General features: G+C 35.8%; 1 protein-coding gene across 3 annotated transcripts in view; it reads left to right on the forward strand.

The window, feature by feature from the left end:
* The window catches only part of LOC132200670 (disheveled-associated activator of morphogenesis 1), a 54,898-nt gene that overhangs the window by 37,799 nt on the left and 4,057 nt on the right, over nucleotides 1–13,042 (forward strand). For 2 of the 3 annotated variants that reach the window (XM_059626319.1, XM_059626320.1), the window contains exons 3-9: nucleotides 10,345–10,651; nucleotides 11,183–11,268; nucleotides 11,349–11,420; nucleotides 11,866–12,090; nucleotides 12,150–12,347; nucleotides 12,402–12,625; nucleotides 12,834–13,018. In XM_059626319.1, the coding sequence (XP_059482302.1) occupies nucleotides 10,456–10,651; nucleotides 11,183–11,268; nucleotides 11,349–11,420; nucleotides 11,866–12,090; nucleotides 12,150–12,347; nucleotides 12,402–12,625; nucleotides 12,834–13,018 (1,186 nt within the window). In that variant the 5' untranslated portion in view covers nucleotides 10,345–10,455. Of the gene's footprint in view, nucleotides 1–2,041; nucleotides 2,203–10,344; nucleotides 10,652–11,182; nucleotides 11,269–11,348; nucleotides 11,421–11,865; nucleotides 12,091–12,149; nucleotides 12,348–12,401; nucleotides 12,626–12,833; nucleotides 13,019–13,042 lie in introns of those variants that run through there. The other variant, XM_059626318.1, reaches the window with a different exon arrangement.

Consider the following 13,042-nt stretch of genomic DNA (forward strand, 5'->3'; position numbering starts at 1 on the left):
TATGCATCAAATAAGCAATCTAATAAGAGAGATTGGATGTTCATGCGCGCAAAATACAATTAAAATGAACAGAAAATTATACTGAATATTTGATGATTGTATAAATTTACAAATTAACACTTTTTCTTTTGTTACAAATTTTTATTATTGATAAAAAAATATATGAATAATTTTTGTGCTTCTGCCTTTTCATAGCCCTCCGGCAGACTCACCAGAGAAACCTAATCCAGCAATAAATAAGCCCCTAAACAAGTCGTGACGAGCAATTTGATGGCTAATTACACGTCAATTACAATAAAAGGAACACATCACCTACTTTAATTTCGGGCAGCTCATTTCTCGGAGTGCGAAGAAAGCAGCCGGACGAGAAAGAAAACATAATTTATACCGGCCCGAGATGAAAAAGAAGAGGGCGGGCAATCTCATTATTTATACCCATTGATTAAAACGCAGCCTCACGCCGCGGTATTAAATTTCCAAGGTTGCATACTTTTGTCAGACAAAAAGCACTCTGGGGAAAAAAGATTTATTTCCTTTGTGCTGCTCAAATTGAATTTATATAGGCAGGGCCTATCCGCGCGTATGTAAAACTACAGTCGCGCGCGAGAGCGGAGAAAGTTTTTCTCTCTCGCATCTTCTTTGCTTCTTTCTTTTGGTTCGTTGCACGCTCCGCTGCGAGCTGATGGAGCAACAACAACACACGGTGTGCTGTAGCAAACAACAACGTCAACATATCGGCTTATTAACGGCTCGATGGTGCAGTGCGCGACGACAAGTACGCATTGCCGGCTTAATTACTTTTGATGCTCACTTGTGTTCGACGTATAAGTGATAACGATCGCTTGTTCTTTATTAATAAAGAATAAGTCAATGGCACATGAAATGTACATTGGTAGCCATATTTGGAAAAAAATATTAATAATCTTCCTTGAACAAAAGAGTTTGAGGTCAAAGTTGATCTTATAAGGGGGAAAATCCTTGAAAAGTATCATCTACTAAAAATTAAAACAAAAAGATAAAATATATATTTAGGTTATTTCATCCTCTATAAATTTTGATATGGGTTTAAAGTTTAAATCTCTTTACTTTGACTTCAGACTTGACAGAAATCGAATAAATAATCTAATGTGATTATAAAAATATATTGAATATTGAATTCCTTTTTTGGTCTAATTTTTGGTGCAGGGGAATATTTTTTTTTTAGTTTAAAATTAAATTTTTCCAAATAAATGAAGCAAAATTATTTCTTTGGTGTAACTATCCGCATATTTACATATTAAGTGGCCGACAATGAAGCTAACGAAAACGTTCTTCTCTCTGTGCGTGAAAATTCCAAGCCTCGAAACGCCACAAGCCTTTGTTGTTTTAACGTTGATCATCAATCATATATGGTTCGCGCCTAGCCGTTTTCTATTTGCAACTTTTATCGTGCCCTCAAAAACTTTTCGCATTCCGTTTCAGCTTACAATTAGACCATTAGGAGCAGATGAAATTTTACCATACAATCAAACTGGCCATTGTTTTCGCTCAAATTTTCACTTGGCCGAGATCAGAGGCATCGGTTTGATTTTGAATATCGGACAGACGGATCTCTTGATACTTGATAAACAGTTTCAAACTGATGTGATACAAATAAGCCTCAATTGAAGTATGAAAGGGCACATGTGTATACCATATACGTTGGTGCTCCGACGTCTTTCAATCAGGGGCAATGAATCAAAAGAGACTGAAGTGTGCTCGCGATGACCTGTAATCTGCGCGGATTAATTCGTTCCAATAAATCGAGTCATTGTGGGGGATCTGTAATAGGATTTGAGCCATCCGAGCACTTGGCCACCTTCACACAATTATTTTTATGGCCGGAGTCGATTGTTTTTATATATATAAATATAGTTAGTGGGTCAGGCGGCGTGCATGGGGAAGAGAAAGAAAGAAATGCTCAAAGAAAAAAAACCAAGGCGCGGCGGCTGTTCTGGCTCGCAGGTGGCGCTGCCGCGGTTCCGACCAAGAGAGACCAGGACGAGCACCTGAGCACTCGTCAGTCTTGCTTGGAGCCGCAGCATGCGCCGACCTACCGGCTGCCTTTCTCTTCTTCGAGTGCGAATTGCGGACGACAGCAATAAGTTGACCTAGGGCGCTTCCAATACTCATTATTTTTAAATGGCGTCAAATGAAGAGAGCAAAATGGGCAAAATACATCTTGTAAGTAGATTTATTTGTGATTAGCATAATTTTATTTAAAGATTTTATTTTAAAAATTTATTTTTAACTTATGTTAATAAAATATATTTTTATTTTGCATCTTTTTTTAAATACAATTTAAATTCTTTTTTTTTATTTTACACATTAATTTTATATTGTAAATATTCTCTGTTAATGTGTTTAAATAGCTGTCAACAATTTCAACAAATATTTAGTTAAAAATTATAAAATTAAATTGAATTGACCAATATAGCAATATGGATTATAAAAATGCTACTCTCTGTTTGCAGTAAGTGTGGTTAAATTTTAAATACATATTATATTACAAGATGTTACTTTAATCTCAATCTCTACATTATGTGATGCATGGTAAAGAACTGCTATAATAATATTTTCTTTGTCCTCTCATCGTTGATTTTACCTGAAGAAAAAATTGAGCGTTTCAATTTTTTATTTTGTTCCATTTTTAATTATGTTTCGAAGATATTTTTCTAAAAGGTTCATTTCTGATATTGAAGCCTCTCCTAAGGGAGTTGATCGCAAATTTTATATCGTTACTCCCAGAATTAATGAGGAACAGAAGCTCCGCATGAAATTTGAATACAGCTTGTCTTCACTGACAAGAATCAAGAGCAGAGACCGCCACCATCTGATAATTTATACTCGCGAATCATGCGTGGTCATTAATTAATTCCGCTTGATTATCTCAGCATGCTCCCTGCAATTAAAGTGGCCAGTCAGGTGTGCATTATAATGTTATCTTGTGATCATTCCAAATAAGCAAACGCTCGACCCAATTTTTCACATCTTTCTCGCGGGTAAAGCAGCACCAAATATAGCTTACCCGTGTTTTCTTTCCATTAATAATAAATAATGTTTTCATCATTATCATTAAACAATTAATCGCCTAGAGTTGCCAACCACTTGGTGCCCATAAAAAACCTAGATTTTCAAATAGAAGAGCAATAATTGTTGAACTGTAACTAAAATTATTATCATTTTCATTGTGTTTGATTACTTAAGAGATTTGTATCAGATTAACTGTAAATAATTAAATTTGAAAAGACACTCTTTTTTATTTATTTATTTTATTTATCAAATTTAAATTTTTCCTCATACATTGATCTTCAATGAATCACGTTAATTATTAAAAGCAAAAGGATAGCAGAATTTTGTTTACATTGTGATATGGGTTTTGCAACAGTATCATTGATTCAATAAGTTATTGTTGCATTATGTCATTTTCACATCATCAGTTTCTTCCTGTGTGAAAATATTCAAAATTTAATTAAGCCCGGTATATAATAATTATCCATTGTATGTATGAATTTTATTTCCCTCTGTAGCAAAGCTGCACTCCCATTATCGTTGGCAGAGATCAGAGAGCGAAAACAAATTTGCACTGGCCGCGCGAGTTGATCATTTCGGTAGCTTTTTTCTGGCGGTCGTGCTGATGGAAAGAAAAATGAGCTCACATATACATAGGCATGCACGAGCATACACTTTTTTTCTGAATGCCTTTATATTTTCATCGGTTGAAAACTCCGGTCTGAAAGTAGAAGTGCGGCTTTGCAGAAGGATCTGCTGCTGCTCTTTGCTAATAACTTTCGCTGCGCGTTCTCCATTCCAGTGCCTTGAACTTGAATCGACAAATAAATTGAACACGGCATCTCTATATACTATTGGATGCCTGCTGCGAAAAGGGCACTGGCTTATTTTTTTTCTCTTTATATGGATCAGTTATTGATTCCTTTTGCACTAAAGAGGCATTGGAAATCGTTCATGAATGCGAATTCGAGAAACTCGGCATTTATCGTGGGAAAAAGCATTGCAGAGAAAAATCCCACAGTTCATATCTCTGAATCGTCACACTTTTTGATAAATCCATTTGCTTTCTGCAAAAAGCATATGTATGTTTAAATATTTATTGCAAAAAATTTAATTGCTTTTGCATTAGGAAGAAATCAGCCGTGTCGCTTCGCATTGTTGTCATTTGAGGAATTAAAAAGTAAATTTAATTGCACTACTCGTCATAAAAGTCTTTTACGAGCATTAGGGACCTCCGTGCAGCCATAAAATCGCCGGCCACCCGCACGAGAGAGTGAATTTTATTTTCTTCGCTCGCTGGTTATCAATGCTCGTCGTAATGAAGTTGTGCAAGACGGTTCGAGGAAAAAGCGTAGGGAGCAGTAAACTCAATTCGCAAAGGATGTTACATCGGCGGAGCATGACTGACCATTACGTCGGCCAAATTGAAATTTGCACTCTCAGTGGGTCACATTTACGCTTGGATTAAGAGAATAAAAAGAAAAAAAAGCAGCACCTTGAAATAAAAATCACGAAGGCTGCTTGGACGGGAGTCGGTGCGTAAAGATTAATTATTATTTAACTGCGGCTACTGTGAAGGGCCAAGCGTGGGAAAGCATTAAGAAAAGTAAACAAATTGCGCAATGCTTTCTACCGGTCGGCTACAAAAAGTTTCAGATTTTACTTTGTTTACACATGAAACTCAAATTTGCATTTTAAATTAATTACTTTACAAACTTGCAAATTCTGTCAGCTAATTGGTGCTATGTTAATTAATTATTCTTTTCACTTGTTTTCATCATTTTCGTTTGATCCTTCTTAAGTTAATTTGGCAAAAAAATCTTAATGATAATGTACTTTAGGTTAAGTTTGATTAATTCAGAAAGCAATTTTTATTGAAGTTAACTTTATGTGCTGCCACTCTTTGTTCAAATATTTTGTTTGAATTTTCTACTTGCCCAACACGGGAAGTCTCTCGTCGCAATGAAGTTATTTGCCGAGTGTTGACATTGCACAAAGAGATTCGGTCTCGCACCGAAAGACAAGCAGAAAATCAAACAAGTCACGGTGACTTTTCCATTAAGTGCGGAAATGGTGTTACGTACAAGCACGTGAAATCGTCTTCGCTCTTAAAAAAGAATATACGCGCATTCCACACTATTATCTCGATGGCTCCAATTCGCAAACACAATTAGCAGTAAATGTTTGCGGGTGGGAGGCGATTTGAATAATTAAGTCCCACGGCAGAAATGCAAATCAGGTGTCCGTCCGTCAAGGTGGGTGGAAGAGGAACTGAAATGAAGCGCTCTTTCACCTCTCCCGCACATAACATGGTACTTGTTTGGTGACCGTGCCGAGTCCAAGGTGATCACAGCAGTAATTACCGCTTACTCCATTCGTTTAAGTCCACACCCACGCGTAAAAGAGAAATATGAGAAGTTTCGTAAGTGTATACTTATTTTCGTTTGCTTTACTTTTGCAAAAATAGATCGTAATTGTGAGAGACGATAAACAAGAATTTCTCAGAGAAAAAGAACAGACCTAGATTTTTAAATTTCGCATTTCTCTCTCCGAGCTGTTAATTTAATGCGACACTAAGTTGAGGTCTAAACGTGTTTTTTGCTTTGACACATTTTCACCTCATTTAAAGATATAGAAAGAGGATTGTCAATGGGCGAATAATTTTTCAGCTCAAATATATCAACGCTACAAAATTGATTTTACTTGCGAGGTGTTTTATTTTATTGGACTTTGTGGTTATTGCGAATATATTTTTCTCCGAATAATCGCCAGTTATAATTTTTCATTTGTTGCCCTGTTGCAACTTTTTTGCCTTTCACCTGGCGTTTTGTTAATACCGGGAATAATAGCGTAATTTAATCAAAACCAATTTTATTATAGAGGTTATGCAAAACCGCACTCAAACACCGTCGGCAGCACAAATTCCAAAACCTCAAGTTTCGAATCACGCGAACGATTACAAGGAACCGAACCACCGTTCAACATTTTTCATGTTGAACAAGTTGCTCTCGGAGTGAGTAATTTGAGCCGTTTATCCCAAGGGGATGGAGTGAGTAATAAATAGAAGCTGAAACAACTACATATTCATCTGAGCGGCGGTTTGGTCACTTTTCTGTCTCGCCGCCCAGTTTTAGCTCCAATAACGGGGATTACATCCTCCGCTGATAATAAAAAGACGCACACACTCGACTTTAAATTACAACTCGGTCGCTCGTTCTTTCTCTCTCGTTTTCCTGCCGGCCATTCGCGCTGCCGAGTCTGGGTCAGTGTGCATCGGTGTCTGCTCGCGAGCCCGAATTTTATTCAAGATGAATTATGTAAAAGCGAGAAAGAGGCCCAGCCTGAAATAACTATCATTCAGAGTCGTAAATTCGTGCTAGATGTGGGCCTGATAACATGTTTAAAGCTCATCCGCTTCATTAAATTATTTTGCTGCAATATGAATTTTTAAATAATAATATTTTATGAAGAATTGATCATCAAATTAATATAGTAGTTAATGGTAATAATACAGCGCTTGTATATTTTTTAGCAATAAATAATACATAATTAATAAATTTTTATTTTTTAAGTAAATTTTATTTTTAATTTTTAATTTTAATATTTTTTTTTCAAAATTTTTTTAAAATTACTAGCTATTTTTTTTATACAAACAACATTATCAAATTTAATTTATGCCTCCAAACAACTCGGAAAATTTTTTTTATACATATTTAAATAAAGTAAATAAAATCAAATTTATTGAAACATTGGCTCAAGACAATGATATTATTGTATCTAGACAAATTTGAATGATCCTCTGCTTGATCCACGCTGGAAACAAGGAACATACTAATATTATCGAATTTTTATAACACGATTATCATAGTTTTTGAAGTGTTATTTTTAGGATGTTTAAAGTTTATAAAGTAGTAAACTCCAAATATATTTAGTAATGTTAGAAATGCATATATATTTCCTGACTGCAGCGTGTGTGTGTGTTTCACGTGAAGCTAATTAGTTAAACGCAATTTATCGCGCTATATTGATAAAAGTTCGTTCGTATCATTAAGCTACCTGCATGTGACTTCCACTGTGATTTGAACTATCTACCCATCTTAAATATCGCAATGGCTTTATCTTTCCGAAAATGTGACCGCATGCTATGAGCAATAGAAATATTGAGTAAGCAGTTTTTAAAATAGATAAGTTTTCAATGAGTGTGTCATGTGTTGAAAAAAAGCGTATTATCTCTAGCACAACATAAGTTAGCCGCCAGCATTTTGCACATATTGATAAGATATTATTCGCAAAAAGCCGCAACAGCCACAAGAATCCTACCAAATTGTTTATTTCATTACCCTGTTGTGAGTCCTGCTTGATGGACTTGTGCTTCCATTATATTTTTCTTCACAGCACCTGATTTTGATAATGAGCTGTCGAGTTGCCACCATAAACCAAAATTAGTAGCAAATTAGTTCGGGAATTCGGATCGCCAGGCAGCATCAAATAACTTTTGTTTGCCAAACAATCAACGACTTGTTTCAATATACTTTTCCTTTCCTTTTAAATGCTAATTCTTTGCATTTGTGATTTCAAAAAGGCATTTTGTCAAGTTGGAAAGTGAATTTATTCAGATTGGATTCTGGTGAATTGAAAGCTAGAATTAAAAAAAAAATGTGAAATGAAAGTAGCTTTTGCAAACTTTTTTTATTCCATTTACCAGAACATGCAGCGGAAACATTCAATACGCTTTTTGACGCTTGCTAAATAATGTAACAATTTGAGCAAATCGTGTTTTCACCTTTGCTTTGCTCTGCAAAATGCCAAGTGTTGCGAATCCAAGCTGATTGCCAGTTACCGCCCAGCAAATATCCCGTGCTAATGTACGATAATAAAAGGTTAATACTCCATAAATGCCGTGCATTTTCAGCTTGACTCGCGGCCAAAGTTCGGCATTTGTCCAAACCTTTGAAAATTACATAATTCTCGAATTTCACGCATGAAGAGTTGCATGGGATTTTTTTTGGTTTGGTGAACGCTTCGCGGTTTTTGCCCTCGTCGGATCATCTGCCGATTTTGTTGTTGTCTCCGAAATGCGAATCGTGCGCTCACGTAATAATATATATGAACACATCACACACACAGTCCACCGCACTCGCTGATTTTTTGTGTTCCTCTTGTGGGTTCTACCGATTGCTTTTTGATTTGAAACGAATTCACGCTGCAGCGATCACGTTTCTAGCAGACCGTGAATTGGATGAAATTGTTATTCTTGAAAATAGAAAATAATTTGGATTGGCAAATAATTGTTAGATTTGATTTCCAAGCTGTAAATACAAATAAATAATAAGTGTCTGCAGTACATATTTCATTGAATATAATTATTTATATTTTTGAATCATCAATTCTATCTGATAATTGGCAAGTTACTATTTCCAGTAGAAATCTTAATCCTTCATTATTAACTCCCAATATACTTATAAATTAATATAATTTTTATGTTTATTTCTTAAATATTTGAGAATGAGGGCAAACGGCTTTCAAATCCGTCAAATAGTTGTCACATACCAGGGCTGTATAATTGGACCGGAATGCACACGGGTTGCAAAACTCGTAAGATTTACGCATTAATTAATGTTCACGTGAAAGGGATCAGGTCTCGCGATAATGACGGGCGCTTTGTCCTGCATTGCAAATAAGTGAGCGCCTTTTTAATACCTCCACGCACCCACCTGCTAGGCGCTGTAATGAGAAAATGCCGCTCGGATCTAAATTATTATTTTTTATGTATTCCCGCTGCATAGCGCACGACCCGGCACAATAAAGTGGTATCAACACTCAGTGACTGGAAGAAAGAAAGAAAGAAAGTCAGTCCTGTTGGCCGATCGGTAATAGAGGCGGCTTTTTATTCTCAATTATATGTGTACGAACTCATTCCGACGTGAGAGAGCCGCTTTTGTTGGCACGCAGTTTCGAAATTTCATCAACACACTTTGCTCCTTGCCAATGCTATTTAGAACCAAGTTCAAAGAATAACAGTTGTTGCAAATTATTGGAACAAAAGGAAACTTCCTGAAAACAAGGCTTTCTTCACTATATTAAATTTTGTTTCAATTCACAAATTACTTTTAAATTAAAATATTATTTAATAAAAATTGAATTTTCCTCTCAGTTTTTTTTTTTTTTTTTTTTTGCAATTTTTCAGCTCATTGACACAATGGTTCGGTGCCAACGCCCTTTTAGAATGCGGTGACCCAATGGCCGCGCGGCCACCAGAGTGGATTTATTTTTATTTTTATAGTTTCTGAGGCGTGCTAACGAAAAAATCAAATTATCGTGTTCGCGGCTGCTTCAAATTTGTTCTGTGGTTAACCAGTCAGCTAGAGACACAAAATCTGGACGCAGGTGCTCATTTTTGCCAGTGCAGGTGATTTGCGATTCCAGGGAGATGAATGAGAAAGGAATTTTCTCTTCACCTGCGTGCCGAGAGAGCGGGTGTTGAGTGAGAGTGCGCTAAAGATGCAAATCACCTTCCATTGCATACCGGCCGAGAGCAGAATGTGATTTAAACTTTTATGCGGATTAAATGGGCGTGCGTTGAAGCTTGAATTGCGCGAATTACAGAGCACAGTTTGATGTTGCTTCACTTAAAAAGCGGATTATTCTTGGAATGATGCCGAGCTCTAAATTATTATTATGTCCATTAAGCAGATTTGTTACATATTAAATCGTACTTGCCCCGCGGGTTGGGAATGTGCTTGTTTACTTTAAATTGTGCAAAATTCACTACTTAATGACTAAATTTGTAATACGTAACAGCCATAAATCGCAATCGATTGACCTGTTCAGAAATATTATCAATTTATTTATTAACTCTCAACAGCCCAAAATGGCCATGATTGAAAATGAAATAAATGATAGCTTTGTTTTAAAAATAAATTGCAAATAATATGTATTTATAAATTTGTCTCAAAGGCAAAAGCAATTTACATATCAATATGCATCAATCATATTTAAATAAAATAATTTATTAATTTGATTGACAGAACAGTAGAAAATTGCAGACATGCAATTTATTAAAACAACTTAAAATATAAGGTTATAAAAACTGTAATTTTAAATTTCTTTTCATTGATATTAAAGATATGTTGTTGTTTACATGACCATTGTTGCAATCTCATTGTTGAAAATCAATTTTTTTTTGTAAATAACTTGGTTTTTCTTTGTATCCCAGGATTTTCTACTTTTCACCAAACCAAAGAATATTTTTGTAAAGAATTTTATTTTGAAATGCTCTATGCTAATATTTTTACCATTTTTGTTTTGTTGCAGACGTGGCCGAGTGCCTGTCCGTCGTTTTGCCTGAGCCTGGCCGAGGCAGGTGCGCCCCCGTGGGGGCTGACAGATCGACTTTCAGCCGCTTGGGGTTCAGTGAAAGCCGCCATGCCGAGCGGGGGCGGCGGAGGCCCCCTGAAGAGGGGTGGCGGCTGGTGCGGATGCCTGAAGAGCGCTGAGCCGCCTGAAATCACATATTGCGTGGTTGACCAGGCTGGGACTTTGTCCATCCAGGCCCTGACACCAACGCAGCCGATGCCTGAGGAAGAGGAGCTGAACGCAAAGTTTGCAGAACTTGTGGCAAGTTTCCAATTATTTAACCTACATTGACATTTAAAATATTTTTTTATGAATTAATATTATAATAATAACTTTTTTTTAAACTTAAACCAATTTTTTAAATTTAACAATTATTCAAATAAATTACATTCAAGTTATTTAAGTTACGTATTTTAAATAAATTTAAGGATAAATAAAATTTATAAAAAGCCACAAATAAATAATATATAAGTTTTGTTGGCCAAGCAACATTAATAATAGTAATTGTTAATTAACACAAATAGGCACTGGCAATCCCGTCCATGATGTAGAATTTTTCAACACAGGAAAATAGTTTAACATTTATAACTGTCCATGTAATTGAACTCAGATGGGACTTATTAAGAACTATAAATTAATTAGCACAAAAATTCTTCCTTACTAATTTTTTTTTTTTTATTAAAGTTCAATAAGAGATTCTGAAATAAACTATAGATTTTATAATTGAAGATATATAACTTCAAATGAAGTACTTAATGATTAATATACATTTTTTTTTCTTGTAAATTTTAGGAAGAGCTGGATTTGACAGCTCCTAACAAAGCAGCCATGTTGAGTCTGCCACCAGAAAAGAAGTGGCAAATCTACTGCAGCCGCAAAAAAGTAGGCTAATTGAATTTCATTCGCGCATCTCTCGCGCGGATTCTTTTTTAATTTTGCTAAAATCATTTCTCGCGCCGTAGGACGAAGAGGGAGAAACTGACCTAAACCAACCTCCTGAGCACTACATCGAGCGGGCAAGAGCACTCAGCCAGGTAATAATTTCACTTTGCCGGCCGACTTGAAGAATAAAACATGTAATTTGTAGCTGCACAAGCGCGAGACGTGCTGATGATTATTCCCAATTACATTTTGTGTTTCCTTATTTTGTGGTCGCTTAAATACCCCCCTTGCTCTTCAAGGAACTATGCCCAGTTATACTTTTGAAGTAGCAATTTTGTAGATTATTAACTTTTGATGATCAAGAAATTTTAACCGAAAGGGGCTGATAAAGAAAAAAGCTCCCATTTTTTTTTTTTTTAACATTTATACATATTTTCTTGCTTTCTGTAGAAAGTAAATTGGATTTCAGCTTTCCAAATTGAAATTTCTTACGTATTTTTCATTAATTTATTATTATTGCAAACAGCAAATTATATTTCAACTAATTAAATTTCCATCATTGAAATTGTCAGCCATTTTCATTATATTTATTTTCAGCTCACATTTCCAAGCGACGAGGAAGAATTAAGAGCCCGAACTAGACAGATGGACGCCCTAAGGACGGCTCTCAGAACGCAGCCACACAGTTTTGTCCTTAAGTTCGTTGAGCAGGGCGGTCTTGAGGCTCTTCTCGACTTCCTCAGCAACTTAGACCACGAGACTGCACAAAGCGCTCTACACACAGCACTAATCGGATGCTTGAAAGCTCTGATGAATAATTCTGTGGGTTTAAAAAGAAAATATGATTTGAAATATTTATTTTGAGAATTAATTTTGTTCAGAATGGTCGGGCTCACGTTTTGGCGCATCCGACTGGAATCTCGACTGTAGCTCAAAGTCTGCGCTGCGAAAATATCAAGACTAAAGTGGCCGCTCTGGAAATTCTCGGGGCAGTTTGTTTGGTCCCTGGAGGTCACAAGAAGGCTCTGGCGGCCATGGCGCATTACCAGGAATATGCGGGGGAAAGAACAAGATTCCAAGTAAATTTTACTGAAAATTTTAGTCCTATGGATTGTTATCAAAATGTTTTGCAGGGAATGGTAAATGACCTGGACAGGAGTTTCAGCTCAATTTCCCAATACATGGACGAGGTCAATCTGAAAACGGCCATTATGTCCTTTGTGAATGCGGTTTTGAATTACGGGCCTGGTCAGGATAGTTTGGAGTTCAGGTTGCACCTGAGATACGAGCTGTTGCTCTTGGGCATTCAGCCTGCTATGGACAGACTGAGGAGACTTGAAAATGAGAATCTTGATAGGTAATTGATATTTGAATAGAAAATAAAATTTTAATGATACATAATGCAAATTAAAAATTAAATCGTTTGAACATTAAATTGCAATACAAATTGTCGGCCACTTTTATATTTTTGTTTCCAAATGTATATTTCTGACATATTTATATAGAAATACATTCATAATTTTAGATAATTTGTTTAATGCATTTTTTTTAAATTATGATTTCAGGCATTTAGATTTCTTTGAGATGGTTAGAAATGAAGATGAGAAAGAACTGGCACGCAAATTTGAGCAAGAGCACATTGACACAAAAAGCGCCACTGCTATGTTTGACTTGCTCAGGAGAAAATTAAGTCATACCGCTGCATATCCACACCTTTTATCTCTATTACACCACTGTTTAATATTGCCACGTAAGGATAAAAAAAAAATTTTTT

Source organism: Neocloeon triangulifer, unplaced genomic scaffold, assembly GCF_031216515.1.
Source record: "Neocloeon triangulifer isolate White Clay Creek 2 clone unplaced genomic scaffold, ASM3121651v1 ptg000014l, whole genome shotgun sequence".
Classification (NCBI taxonomy): domain Eukaryota; kingdom Metazoa; phylum Arthropoda; class Insecta; order Ephemeroptera; family Baetidae; genus Neocloeon; species Neocloeon triangulifer.